The 15376-nt window shown below is 44.1% G+C and overlaps 1 protein-coding gene across 5 annotated transcripts in view; it reads left to right on the top strand.

Annotated features, from left to right (window-relative positions):
* The window catches only part of glceb (glucuronic acid epimerase b), a 60535-nt gene extending 53549 nt beyond the window's left edge, over positions 1-6986 (top strand). For 2 of the 5 annotated variants that reach the window (XM_086226419.1, XM_086226440.1), the window contains 2 exons: positions 2457-2749; positions 3051-6986. In XM_086226419.1, the coding sequence (XP_086082545.1) occupies positions 2457-2749; positions 3051-3782 (1025 nt within the window). In that variant the 3' untranslated portion in view covers positions 3783-6986. The remainder of the gene's footprint in view (positions 1-2456; positions 2750-3050) is intronic. The other 3 variants (XM_086226399.1, XM_086226408.1, XM_086226430.1) reach the window with 2 other exon arrangements.
* The last annotated feature ends 8390 nt before the right edge of the window (positions 6987-15376 follow it).

Raw genomic sequence — 15376 nt, 5'->3', positions numbered from 1 at the left:
CATTCCTGCACTGTCCGCGTCGGAGCACCTTGATTCTCTCAGTCCCTTTGGGCTTGGTGCTTGGTTATTCGGAAATTAACTTTGAACGAAGTGTGCATGCATATGGATTTTATAGACTCAGTCACCAGAGTCTATAAAAAAGTTTTATACCTTTTTTTTTAACCACTGCTCCATGGATAAATGAATGAACTCTGGATTTTGATCAAATGCCAAATGTTTACAAGTTTCCCTCTTGTGAGGATTTTTATCTTTTATGATAGTGAACTGAACATTCAGAATGCTTGTGGGACAAAGATAATAGTCTCAGACATCTGGGGCTGTTACAAGCTGATTGGTTTTATGGACAAAAAGATTGATTGAGAAAACAATTGGAGAATTGCAATCTTTCGTATTTCGAATGCACAATATTACCACACTAACATACAATCACGCATTGGCAGCATTTACATGGCCAGCAAGGTTCTGATATTCACCTGAATAAGACAAAACTCTGAATGAGACGTTGCTACGCGAATAGCATTTTCTAACTCCCTCAAACCTGAAGAGGGTCATTGTCAGAAGAGGCGTATCAGATGAAGACATGTTGGGTGTTCTGATCTCAAGTCTGTTGTCTACATGTTTACACCTTCATCTCACTGTGATATCCTGGGAGTGTTTTGGCAGCATTGTTGAGACTCGTTCGCCTGTCAAACTTCTTGTAAGACACGTGGTCCAGCCTCCAGTGGATGTTTCCAACTTGGCTCCAAACACAGTTTTTCTGCATTGTTACCAAGAAACATCAAAAAACACTGCAGCCACAACACGACAGTTGACACCTGAAAGTTTCAGGTCAAATTCGGGACAGAAAAATCAAAACAGAATTGGCTTTTGCGACGCTAGAATACAAACTACTCCTGAATTTCAGTAAAAAATGATTTTGAGTGGCCAAGTCCAAGTGGACTTGAAAAAGCCTGGAAGTCTTGATCCTCATACAAACTTAGAGAAATCTAGCAGTTTTGCAAAGATAAATTGGGACTGACTGTGCAAAGCTGATAAACTTCTCGACATACACTGGAGGCTGAAACTGCTGCCAGAGCCACGAGATACTGACTTTGGAATACTTTCTTGGAGGCATCCTCTCTGCCCTGTGTCTCGACACCGACATTTCACCAGAGATTAGTAATCCTCGTGTGCACACACCCATATCGCTCTGATCAGACACACATGTCAATTATCATGCAAGTTTTGTTGTCTTTGCGTTGATAACCCAAGCTTGGTTTTGTGTCAACAAAGTTCTCTCTACATCATCCCTGCCTCATACCTGAGTGCAAAATAGCTTTCGAGGGTGCAGAAGAGGTGGAACCTCCTCTATATTCCCTGCCCATCCTTTATTGATGGCAGAGTAATCACAGGGCCAGAGTACAAATCCACTTACTCTCTGCATTGCCTTAAGTAATGGATTTATGAGTGCATTAAAGTGCCGTAGTCATCCAGAGGCCCCTGCCAGACTGTCTCTCCCCGACATTCTCCTCCTCGTGGCTGTCTTTGTGTCTCAGTCGCCCTCGTCAACTTGTGCTTTCTCAGCTGATGTCATGCGAGATCTCTCCCTGTCTCGGACTCTCAACTGTCTTCTCACTGTTGGCTCATTTTCATTCTTTGTCTGACTGTAAGGGCACTTGTGCAACCCATCATCCCATCACCCAGCCTTCTTCTTGACCCCGTCACTCTTTCTCCCTCTCGTCATCCTCTGTGAAGCCATGATTTAGAAAAGTTTTTCAGCTTTGCAGACCAAGTAATGAGGCCAAAGCAGAGATTATTCCAGAAGCAGTTGGCACTCAAGGGGGTTGAAATGATTTCAGAACAGCGACTGAAGTGCCTGAACTGAGCTGGCACAGAGTTGTGTAAGAGGAGTGGTGGCGGTGTTGAAACAGAATATCATCTGTGTTGGTGTCAGAGAGAGTTGTTGGGATGCAAACAGAAAAGTTGTTGCTGTGCATCCGTTTCACTCTCTTTCTCCATCTGGTGCTGTTCTCCAAATTCTCCCTTCTTCCCTGTTTTCTGTCCTCCTAATTAAGCTCAATGTGCAGTAACACATCTGTCCTGTACATCCCATGAGAGGCTCGTCTCCACGTGTGCATGCTGTAACTCTTCCTTACACACACAAACACAAAACTTCACGCAGGTGAATCACGATTCTAGACACCCATCTGGTTGAGAACAAGAATTGCTCGTTGTACACTTACAAGACACTTGATCATTTTGGATTTGTACCGTCGTAGGAACAGGAGGAAAAATGCAAGTATTAATTTAAAAAGACCCAGTGTAAAAGGCAGCAATTAACTAAAAATTGTCCATTGTTGAATATGATTGCTCAGAAATCTTTAAATTCAGTGAAAATGAGGTCAGGGGTTTCATCTGGCATCATCTACTCCGAATATTCATGTTCAGTGTTTTGGTCTGCTTCCACAACTCCACAGAGCCCTGCGAGGGTGTGTCCCTCCTGCTGGATAACCCCAATGACTTCATCATCAGCTTTGACATCAAATTTATCTCCAACGGCAGTGTGTCTGTGACTCTGGAGACCACCGAGAGGAGCCTGCCCTTCACCATTCACTATGTCACCAACACGAAGCTCATCGCTTTCAAAGATCGCGAAATCACCTACGGCATCGGGCCGCGGACCACCTGGAGCACCCTGACTCGGGACTTGCAAACCGACCTCAGGAAAGGCGTCGGTCTGTCCAACACCAAGGCTGTGAAGGCCACGAAGGTTGGTTTGCTGTTGTGCTGAGAGTATTCGCCCATGTGCTCATAACAATTTATGCATTGTGTTATTCTCAGTATGCCATGACGAATGCTGAAATACTCAAATAGTAAAAAGTTAATCTGGCCAGATTAAGTCAAATGTCATGGTTTTGTTGTTGTTGTTTTAATCAGATGAGATGTATTTTGAAATTAAGTTTCTGGTCAGATTCATAGCAAAATGCAACTCATGAATCATAAATCAGGTGGTCCATGACATGGAGAGGTAGCTCTGCTAAGCCTAATACATTGTTTGAATTCTCCCCTAGATCATGCCCAAACGGGTGCTGCGAATACTCCTCCATGGGCATGGCTTCATTGACAACATTACTGTCTCCACCACCGCCCACATGGCCGCCTTCTTCGCCGCCAGCAATTGGCTGGTTCGCAACCAGGACGAACGTGGCGGCTGGCCCATCATGGTCACACGTAAATTGGGTGAAGGCTTTCGACCCCTGGATCCCGGCTGGTACTCGGCCATGGCCCAAGGCCAGGCCATGTCCACCCTGGTGAGAGCCTACCTCCTCACCAGGGACCAGGTTTACCTCAGCGCTGCCCTCAAGGCAACTGGACCCTATAAGTTGCCTTCAGCTCAGCACGGGGTCAAAGCGGTGTTTATGAACAGGTATGACTGGTATGAAGAGTACCCCACCTCTCCCAGCTCCTTTGTCCTCAACGGCTTCATCTACTCCCTGGTGGGCCTCTACGACTTGACTGAGACAGCTGGTGAGAAGCTTGGCTGGGAGGCCAGCCAGCTGTACAGCCGCGGCATGGAGTCGCTGAAGGCCATGCTGCCGCTCTATGACACGGGGTCCGGGAGCATCTATGACCTGCGTCACTTCATTTTGGGCACTGCGCCCAACCTGGCACGCTGGGACTATCACACCACACACATCAACCAGCTGCAGCTGCTGGCATCCATAGATAACTCGCCCATCTTTCAGGATATGCTGAAACGCTGGAAAAACTACTTAAAAGGGATTCGTGCCAAGCACAACTAGGCGAACTGTGAGCCAGACACGATACGCAGCTGAGGTGGTGGGATATCCTGTGTGTGTGATGACTGGAAGTGAATGGGGGGGCTCGCATTGTGTGTCTATATGTGTCCCAGTTTTAGCTTCTGAGGTTTCTGATCTAAGGGATGAGTTTTAGTAGCTGCAGCTCTCAACTTTCACTTTCTGGTGTGCTCTGTTGCAGGTTTTATTTTCTGTAACAATGATTGTAGCTCTCCACTCTTCTTTCCTTGAGCTAGTGTTTGTTATTATGCACAGACCTAGTTTTAAAGTCTGAGTGTTTGTGTTCAAGAAGAACACGTGTGTGTGTGTGTGTGTGTGTGTGCGTGCGTGCGTGCGTGCGTGTTTTGTAATCAGAATATATGATGATAGAGGAAGACGTAACTGCTCGAATTGTTGATACTGAATCACATATCCAACATCCTTCAACTGATCCACAACTCAGTTCTCAAATTATTTTTTTTTAACCATTTAATTTCAGATTTACATCGTTAACTGGAGCAAATACCCTGTAAATAACAGAATGTATCATAACACATTTGGAGGGAAGAAGTTGCCAAAAACACTCATCTTACCAACTTTGCATTTGAATTCATGTCACAACAACAGTTGTGCAACAGTTTTTCATCTCAATGAGTTCTGCTTTTTTTTTAGGTTTTGTATATCCTGTATGTATGGAAATGATTTTGCTATCATATCTCTACAGATGTTAGCAGCGGCTTTGCTCTGCCACTTTTTATCAAGCCCTGTCCCATAAACTACAGTTGTATATGAACAGAAACTTTGCTTGAAACAATTTTGTCACTTACATGAAAAGTAAGTGTTGCATTTGATTTTTCTTTGCCTGTCAGGCTACATGAGATCCATTTGAAGGAACAAGACCTCAGTGTTCGATGTCACATGGTTCCCTCACACATCTGGCCTGCACCATCATGGGACCAAGTTGTGTTTAGTTGAGCCTGCAGGCAGGGTGTCGCCAGAGATGAACCCTCCACCAATCCTGATCAATAATTCATCCCCATGAGCCGCCGGGGCTGAGGCTGCCCATGTCCAATTAATTTAGGACGCCACCCCATCTGGTATAAGTTTCAAACCGAACCTCGTTGGTGACCAAGTTATGAATGTGTCCACGCAGAGCGAAGCTACGACTCCTTCAGCTCAGGTTGTAAGACAGACGTGTGTCACTCCAGAGATCCTGAGGTCTCAGCAGATCACTAATAAACGTGTTGAAGAGCAGCGCAGAGAACTGAACCACTAGAACCACCGATCCTTGTCCTCGTCTTCAGACCTGAGGGGAAGCTCATCACACAAAGAAAGTCTTACCTCTTTAGTTTTGGTGTTGTCTTGAAGTGACAAGTAACTTTAAAATACATCGTCAAATCAGTGTTTCCTCCAGATTTTTCAAAGTTTGGCACTCTGGTCCTGTCATGCCTAGGTAAACGAGCCCATCCTGGCTAACTCCATCTTTGAATTAGGAATAAATTCAGTGACAGATGAGCCACAACGCAACGGTTCACCTCACAAATAGGCTAGAGTGGCGAGTCAGCGATGAGTCAGCGCTCACCGATGTCACACTGGAGCCTGCAGCACCAAGGAGGCGCTCATTGATCTCCGTGATTGTCTGAAGCAGAAGAATCACAGCGATCAGACTCTCTATTTATTCTTTTTTTTTTTGGTCATTTATCATAAAACTTGAGGAATCTTTCCGATTGGAACTCTTTTCCCCTGACAGTTTGCTTTCAACTTATCTACTGCCGCAGTGAATCAGGCTCATTTGGATTCAACATCGACCGCAGAAAAACTAAGTGAGCGTTTATGATTACGGCCAGTGGGACATCTCTAAATTAGAATTGGAGAAATATTACAAGAGTTGTGACTCGCAAGCTAGTAAAGTGACACACAAGAAGGGCAAGGACGCTGTCATGTAACTATTAAATATGCATTCACTGTCGGGAAAAAAATGAAATTGGATTGGATGAACTGGAATGACCAGCTTTTCCATCTAGAAGCAAGCTTTGCTTATAGTGTTGCAGTGGGAGGTAATGACATTTTAAAGGAAATTATTTTTTTCTGAAAATATTTTGACTTCATTCAACAGTACTCTGAATCTTCCATCATAGCGGATGTTTGTCGTTGTTGATTTTTTTTTCCTTTTTAATAGCAGCCATTTGGTTGATTTTACACTCTGAACCTTGATTTCTTTGATTCCTGCTGTTATTTCCCTCCCATGAACACTTGCGTAACTCACACGTTGTCATTTTAAGGAATTGAAGCTGTGTAAGTGTAACAAGTTCACTTTCTTTATACCAAAGGGAATTTGGATATTTTTGTGCAAAGCAATTTCCATTCAGCATTTGGTGATGAGTCTTCTTGGAGACATCACGAGGGGACGCTGCCTTGACAAATGCTAGTTTTTCAAATGTAGGTGGAATAGATTTTAGCAAAAATAAAGCAAAAAAAAGAAGTGTAAAACTCGTAAGATAAAGGGGCTGTGTGCAACTAGAGATTAGCATTTAGTCGGCTACTGTTTTAAAGGGAAGTGAGCCAATCGCAAGTCTTTCTGGAGAATGTGGTTACATCATTCGTTGGCGTGATTGCAGGGGATTTCAGTGTTCTGCTAAGTAGATAAAAGCACAACTGTTTATTTACATAATTGTCTTTATTTTTTTTAAATTTAATTTCAGGACAATTGTGCAACGCCTTCATCGAGAAAGCTGCTATCATTGTTCGCTGTGTAAGAGATACAAGACTTTACTCTCATCTTAGCGCTTTCTTTCTGTCTTTCCACATTCTGCTAACGTGTGGCCTCGGAGGTCAAATGTAATTTATGCAATAACATGTTTACTTGGTCGTGTCACCACGGGAGACCTGGAGTGGTTGTACAGACATTGCAACTTTGCAATCCAAGCACAATGTGCGAATGCTACCATTTTGTAGTCCAAGGAATAGAGGTGTTTATACACAGAGTAAATCTTTGTGCTTTAAAACTTGCTTTTTAAAGGGGTATACAAATAAAAACGTTTCTCTTAAACGCCTGGTGCAATCGCTTGAAATAATTACCAGACTCTGCAGTTTTCTGTTTTTTGTTGTTTGTAATCATTTATTGAAGATGGACAGATTCGGTTTATTATGACTTGAGTTCCGTCACAGTGCTCAAACAAATGATTGATGAAAGCAGCCTCTTATTGATCTTAGATCAGTAAATTATTCGTCGTTTCATGCAGCGATTGTCAAATGAAGGATTTCATCACCTCAGTTATAAGGACCTTGTGTTTTTCTTTTATTGATCCTGTTTACTTCTCCTTTGCTACTCGGTATGCTCCGAGTGTTTAACCGGTGTGACCATAACGTGTCGGAATGTTAGGAATGGGTAGCGTGCTTCTGATAGACTAAAATAAACATGATGAGGTGACATGCTAACACGCAGCTGCTACTATTTGCACTCATAACACTGGCCTGCCGAGAAAAAAAGGTCAAGCATGTGATAGGTGATCCTAGGGTAGTTTGCTCTGCTAAGTCCCCAAATCATGCTCATTTTGTCCAATCAGGTCAAGTTTTTGAGATATGGGGGTTGTAAAATAATTAACTCCCTTTATTACTATTTACTACCTTTTTATTTTGGATAATGTGCTTCACAAAAAGCAAGCATTTTATCGAAACAAACTTCAGAAAATAATGATCAGACGTTACGCAAAAGCTAATCACGGGTGAAGGGCCTTTTTAGTGGCTTTCTCCTGTGCTGAGTAGCCACCCAACTAGCGTTCTTCCATGACACGAATGTCCTGGTGGAAGCGCTCTCCCTGTTCCTCACTGAAGTCTCCACAGTTTTGAGGGAAATAGTCCAAGTGAGACCGTTGAAGGTGCATTTTGGCTGACATGCGAGCCCCTAATTTTTGGAAGTTCTTCGGAAGAGTTCGTCGACTTCTCTCTCATATTCTGCACTGCGATTGTTTCCAAGAAAGTTTATTACTGACTTAAGCGACAACCAACCAAGATTGGGCCGACTAAAGCCTCGTTTTTCTTGAATTAGTACTGTTTGAGGGTCAAAATGAGCACTTATATCTTAAAAACTCGACCTGATCAAAGAAAATGGGTGTTATTTTTGGATTCAGCACACCAAAATATACAGGTATACAAATCAGGTGAAAAACCTTTGACCTTTTTAAAGTTTTTAAACGCAGGCCAGTGTAATCAAGCAGGCTAATGTTAATGGGAGATGCTAATGGGGGGGGGGGGGGGGGGTAGTTGCCCATTTACCATTTACCATCGTCCCCTGAGCCAGACAAGAAGATAGAGCAGCTTCTCCTCCCCGAGCCGCATTAGCACAAAGAATAATGCCGTGAATAGATGGGAGGTGTTAGCATTGCCTGACAGAAATCAGTCCCCCTCCTCTCTCATCGTAGGCTTTGATCAGTAGCAGCAGTCTGTCTCCTAGCTGTCACCAGAGGTGGTTGTTACCTCGAAAACTCTGCTGTTGTTTAGGCATGTCGAATCACTTGTTTGATGAACGTATGCAAACACTGCCCATGGAGCTCATGAAACACAATGCAAACAAATTTGTTAGCAGTGCACCACAGGGCTGGGATCTGGCTTCCTCTGAATGAACTTATTCCCTTTGATAACAGCAGCTCGCACTCTTTCAGGTAGAGGACAGAAGCCTCTGTGTCTACACCAACGTAACACAGATTTAAAGACTTGATTTAACCCGAGGACTCGTAAAAAGTAATTAAGGAACGCGTCGTTTCAAAGTTAGTGGGGATATGGTTTTTAGGTGAAGTGTCAGTGAGCTCAGAGGGTTGGTTTGCAAAGATGGTTCCACAAAGGTGAACACACACACACACACACACACACACACACACACACACACACACACACACACAAATTAAGGACAGTCAGGAGCACAGGGTTGCGTCCTCTGAATTCTGCAATCTGTTCCATGCTGTTCTGAAGGTACAGGTAAGAACGGAGGGAGAAAATAGAAAATGGAATGAAGTGAAGAGAATAAAAATGGAAACTAGAAGAGCGACTGATGAGACGCAGGAGTTCCCACCCTGCTTTCGTCCAGACACGTTCCTCTGTACATGAGATTATTGCAATGACGGAGAGGGTCTTTGGAACATGATGATGTCACATTGAAGTTGACCTTTTGGATATAAAATGTCATCATTACATGCCCTTCAGATGTTTGAGTGAAATTTGGGCAAAATTAGCATGTGAAGTGTAGTCATAGTAACCTTTGACCGTCATCAAAATATAATCACCTTATCTTGGAGTCCAAGTGAACATCTCTGACCTTTGACCTTTGACCACCAAAACTTTTCCAGCTCATCTTTGAGTCCCAGTGGATGTTTGTTCCATATTTGAACGCTGGGAATGAGTGGAGCAGACCCACTCCAACTCCAGACTCCAACCTGGAAATGTTACACCTTTGGCGTGAGAAAACATACAGTTAAGGACAGTTTACAATCCCGGACTCATCAAACAGTGACTGGTCTCTCCGTTGATGCGGGCTCCGCCCCTCCGACGAGTTTCATTTAAATTGCTATCGTCCTGGTGGCTTTCACAGACAGACAGTGGCAAATGTTTGTTCCCCTCAGCAGACGTAGTCGCTATAATTTTTTCTGTCTGCGAACATTCTTAACCCACAATCAAGTAGTAGAGTCTGTCAGTGAACCCTCTGACTCTGCCTGTCACTCCAGTGTCTCATCAGCCGCTCCTCTCTGTACTGAAGGTGGGGGTGGACCACAGAAGCCTCCATCAGCGAGCGTGCTGTACAGATTTAAGTTCCTTTTTTTCATTTATATATTAATTATAGGGCATACACCTGAACACAAGCTGTGTGTATCTTATATAAGCTTCATCATGGTGTGTGTGTGTGTGTGTGTGTGGTGACGTAAACACCTGGCAGGTCCTTCTCCTTGTTTAGTGGATGTTCTGCAGCCTTCAACAGGCAAACAAGTTAGCACAGAAACATGATGAGGGAATACAGCCAGCCTAAGAAGCTTGACGTAACCATGGCGAGAGCTGGAAGTCCAAAAGCTTCCACGTCCTCCATCTTGAAAAGGAGCGTCCTCCTCCTGCTTTGTGTGTGACGTCATACGGGGTGACTCGTAGTGAAGGGGAGCGGGTGGGGGCCGGTGTAAGGAGGGCCCCCTCTCTGTCAGAGGAGGTCTTTCTAGCCAAAGTCTCTTGAGTCCAGAATGAGTCTTCATCCTCCACAGCTCTGGTCCAGTGTTTGTCTTTGCTGTCCTCGTGATACTTCAGTTTGTGTCTGAGCTCAGGTCTCTGTGTCAGGTCCTCGGTTCACACTGCTGCCCTCCGTGCTTGCTGTTTGTTGTTGTGCATTGAAATTCAGTCGGATGTCTTAATAACTTTTCTATATTTTGATGATAAAGTCATCAAGCTACTGGTTCATCACTTCCTGCTGCCTCCACGCTTCTGCAAACGCTGACGTGCTGATGAACAAGAGAAACAGTTTGGTCTCATGAAATGTCCCTCCGTCAAACTGCTGCGAAGAGAAATAATCCCGATCAATAATTCATCCTAATGATGCTATTCTAATCCAGCGAGAAGCGCAGACACCTGAGAGCGACTGTATCTGATTGCATTTTTCATAACCTTCTGGCATTTATGGCATCCAGCGTCACACTTCACCCCAGGCATCTCATTGCTCCTCTGTCCTCAACGTTAATGATATAAGCGTCCCTCCTGACGCCGGAGTCTGTCTCCCAGTCCTGTAATTAGCCCACAAAAACCCAATAAACTCCGTCTCGTCATTGCTCCTGTGTGGGTCTCTCTGCTGCTATTCAGACACGTCTGAGATGGATGTCCATTGATTTATCCACTTGAGGGAATTACTGCAGTTGAAACCTGCCATACTGGATTTTTATTTTGTTCTGGGTTTTTTTGGCCTTCAAGTACCAATGTGTAGGGTTTCATCATCAGAAAAGGAATGTAATATCCATCTTTATGTTTTTATTAGCGTGTAAAACTGAGAATTGTGTTTTAATTAGAAATGCCTCCATTTTATGAAGTGTGTCCTCACGTTGCACCACCGTGTTTTCATAAAACACACATAACTACGGTTTCATGGCTCACGTTACACTGACCTGAAGGCCACCGACGTTCCTCCGACCAGAGGCAGCGGTGAAATGATGAAGGGTTGGCTGCAGTCTGCAGCCTCACCACTAGATGGCACTGAATCCTTCATATTTGTCCTTGAAGGAGGAGGTAGGGTTGTGGTGGGAAAAAGAGAAACACAAGAAAGCTGTTTAAATTTTGTACTCAACTTTATGTAGGAACTTGAGGATGGACTTGTGAAGCCTACACCTGCAGTGTGGTATTTCTGGTTCACCCTCCTTGTGCGTTCATGTGTCTGTTAAATACAGTGTGACGCTTACAGTTAGCTTAGCTAAAAGGCTGAAAATAGGGGAAAATGGCTTGCCTAAAGCTAGTTTCAGGCCAAAGCAGGCACTGTGGCAGCTGTGACACATTTGTATGACACGTGTAAACTGCAAATTCTTAAATATCATGTGATTGTGCTCCAATTTATATCTTTGTTCTCCTCAGAGGAGGGTTTGTAGTTTAGGGTTCTCCATTTAGTTTGAGTTAGTGTTATGAAAAGGACCTATGAGTACTTCATCCCTGCCCCAGCCTCCCCCGGGGCCTATCCCAGCTGACATTGGGTGAGAGGCGGGGTTCACCCTGGACAGGTCACCAGTCTGTCACAGGCCCATCAGGAGCAATTAGGGGTTCAGTATCTTGCTCAAGGATACTTGGACATGGTCAGCGGGGGAAGTGAGGATCAAACCAGCGACCTTTCGGTTGCCAGACAGCCACTCTTCCTCTGAGCCACGCCGCCCCTCACAATCCCAATACTTAACAATCACTTCCCTCTGTCCACGATCTGCCAAATCATTTTCTCCTCATTCTTGCTGTTGTTGTCCAGTTCATCATCTGTCAGCCTGACCATTACATCAAACCAGTTTAAGTCAAACTCAAATCCATGTTTGTTTTCCTGAACCAGGTAACTGCTGTTATTTTATTCATTTATGAGCAGATGGAACTTCTGAGTTTGCATGGTTACAAAAATTCTCCTGCATTGCTGATCATTAGCTGAGTCAGGGGTGCCAGGAGGACAACAATGAGGAGACGGCAGCAGAGAGAAGAAGAGAAAAATACCGGCAGAGAGAGAGAGAGATAGAGACAGAGAGAGAGACAGAGAGAGAGAGAGACAGAGACAGAGAGAGAAAACAAGTGTCTGGCTGTGAAACTCCTAGATTTGAGGGATTGAGAGGTAGATGGGAAAGACTGGAACTCAACAGAGGAACAAGGGGTGCCTGCAGTGAACAACTATTAATAATATATCAGAAGGGCGTCTGGTGCATACGCTCCTCGTTTGGAGGCGCAAACTGCACCTCATCAACCAAAACACCGGGGAGGCACCGACACTCCGAGCAGCTGCAGCAGCCAAACCCCCATCTGTCCCTCTGTATCCTGGAGCAGCCTGCACCACAGAGCACTACACAAACTCAGCAGATCAGGCCATGAAAAATGGTTGCTCTCACCTGATGTAGTCATTTAAAAGAAAGGCAGTGCAGAATAGCAGGATTTGTGCACATTCACCATCTCACATACCTCAAATGCTTACATTTATTTGTGTTCTTTTTGTTCTAGTTGTCCTTTATTCACATTTCAGTTCTGCACCACCAGGACTGAGAGGCAAATATTGCTGAATTTGACAACTGTGGCCGGTAATGAAAAAAAAAAAAAAGAGTTTAAATTAAAAATATGCGATCAGCTTGTACTTGTACTCACTGCATTTAAATAATGGCACGTGAGGCGTGTTCCAGCTCAACCAGAAAACGTAGAGAGAATTGTATCAGTAATAATATTCTTATAGTACTCATAGCACCAATGTGCGTTTTTCTATCTGGTAAATTCCTTTGAGTTTACGATGTGGAGTTCCATATTTGACAAGGATACTCAAATGTACTTTTTATTTTCTGTACAGTGTTGTTGTTTTTTCAACTTGAAAAACAAAAAAAAGGCAGTTTATAGTTTAGGTATTTGAATCTGTAACGTCCTTATACGCTGCAAATGTGTTGATCAGGATGTAATCGATGTAGTAGCTTGTGACGAAGGCTATCACACCAGTTTGTATAAAAATATTCACTGTAGTGAAGTAATTTACCTCTGAATTTTGGAGCATCAGTATGAAACTACACCTGCATAGTCCACACAGAAGCATGAGAGCTTCTCCCCACTGCAGCGTACGGAAACTATAGCTGTTATTTTTTAATCGGAGAGATGATGATGATGATGATGATGCTGATGCTGATGATGATGATGATGATGATGATGATGATAGTACGTGATAATATTTGTGCTTCAAGTTGCAGTGGAGCAGCAAGTAAAACAAAACGAAAGCAGCTGTAGCTCACAGTGAATGCTTAATGTGAGAAAAGCTGTAGCCGTTGTGCTGATGGTACACAAATATTTGGAGCTTATTTCCACAGGAGGCTCTCAGTGGACGAGGGCTGCTGCGAACTTGCTACTTTTCTCATTAACAGTCTGTAACAGAAACAAGCGGTACTCCATGACCTTTCTGCGTCTGCTGTGATGCACTTTAATTTGCTTTGGATGAAAAAAAAAGGGAGAATGTTTTGCATTCTAAGGTCGCTGAGCGATTATTGAATCAATAGAAAAAAAATTAAACAGAGGCAAGTCATTACACACCAAGGCAACGACGACATTCAGCTCAAAGAAATCTGAGGAGAAGAGAGAACAAAAAAAGCTACACTGTTTGGAAAGAAAAAAACTGCAAAAACATTTAAATGTCGTCATTATCAGCAGCAGGAGAGGTTGTGTGCTTGTTGCCAGCCAAACCTACAGGACTTCTGCAAGGAGACACTGACACCTTGTGGTAAGACGAGTTACTACAAGAGTGAGCTCACAACACAGTAAAGCAGAAACTTCCAGTTCATCCTCCGCATGACTCATGAGAACAAGAGGGTGATAAATTGAGCTCCAGCTGGAGGGAGGAGGAGAGAGCACAGGTCCCCTGCTCTCAGGTGGTGGACAGCACTGTCAGTCCGTCAGAATCAAACTGTCAATCAGGTGACCAGGAACAGCAAGAGGCTCGCATCATTGTAATATGCAGCGGCTCTCTCTGAGACCCTCTGTGGGCTCAAGTGCTACTTATCCTGTTTCACTTCCCATCGTAAATGTCAGCATTTCTCACACTGAGGTGATCTGTTCATCTCGGTAAGATGAGAACAGCTGCGTTGGACTGATTTGTGAGCATTGAAACTTTGCCTGTTCCCTTCTCTAGCTCGCCTCTGATTGGTTCATCTTTATCCATAACTATTGTATCGTGTGAAATGCAAGTTATTTTCTACGGATGCTTCGGCAGAGGGGGAACAACTGAATTACCCTTCTTCTTTGGTGCTAATAGAAATAAAATGTGAAAACCATCAGTGCGTTCTTCTCTGAATATCTAGTATTCTCTTTGATAGTAAGCTAGTTCCTTCAGCTGAAGGGAACAGGACATGTCTGACAGCATTTAAGGCCACATAACTGTAGTGGCCAGCTCCAGGAAGATCTGCCATCATGGACCATAGAAGAGTCACGACGTAGCCCGTCTTTCAACTGCAGGAACGCCTGTAGCGGACTGTCAAACATCTGTTGTCCCTAACATTATTAAATGTGTGGCTGCTGTTAGCGTCACCGGTAGTACCATCAGTCACAGCCCTGCTGCCCTGTGTTTCATGTCCCTCCCTACCCTCGAGCTCCGCCGTGTTCTTTGTTGCATCATTCGGGGTCTTAAATCTCGCGTCTCTTGTCTGTCCGTCTCAGCTTGTCTGTTTTGTTACATCAGCCTGTTCGTCTTCCATCCTGTTTGCCTCCCATTAGCGAGCTTTTGGATCCACTTTGTTGGTTTTGACCTCCTCGCATCCTGCCTCCTTCTGCATGAATAGAAAGTGTACAGTCAGCTCCACCCACCCACTGACCGCCCGACCCGTTCACTCAGCGAGTGCAGGTCTCCTGGTCTCTGTGGCAAAAAAATAAGCAGTAGAAGGCTTGAGTAATTGGGTTGCTGCTGATGTTACTTAGCGCTGCATGAAGTAGTAGTGACTTGGACGTAATTCTGCAAAATTATTTTGTGTCGCAGTAACACATGCTCTTTTTGATCCCTCCAGTCCACCTTTTGATTATGATGAAGTTGCTATGATGTGAATGTGCTGCAGCATTGCGACGACATCTCTTGTGGGTGTGTCAGGTGTGACCGAGGTGTGGGCAGATGTGAGACTTTCAACCAGAGAGGGCAGTGAAAGTCTACTTTTGAGTTTGCTGCTCACTTATCCTTTAAAGGAGGGGAGCCAAATGTTACAAACGACAACAAACATTGAAGAGTCGCCCTCGGCATGATTAGAAAACCGTTTCTTTGACCGGATTCCAACCACTAACTCTGTCGTTTGACCTCGTTCTCCTTGGGCTCTCACTCTTACTGCTTGACTTTGTCGATTCTCTTCCTCTACAAGCCCAGACGACGTACATATTAACTCACATATTAAGGACAC

The sequence above is a fragment of the Aulostomus chinensis genome, chromosome 2 (assembly GCF_037954235.1).
Source record: "Aulostomus chinensis isolate RoL2024-O1b breed Wild chromosome 2, RoL_Achi_v1.0, whole genome shotgun sequence".
NCBI classification, from domain to species: Eukaryota; Metazoa; Chordata; class Actinopteri; order Syngnathiformes; family Aulostomidae; genus Aulostomus; species Aulostomus chinensis.
This window is presented reverse-complemented; position numbering and strand designations above follow the sequence as displayed.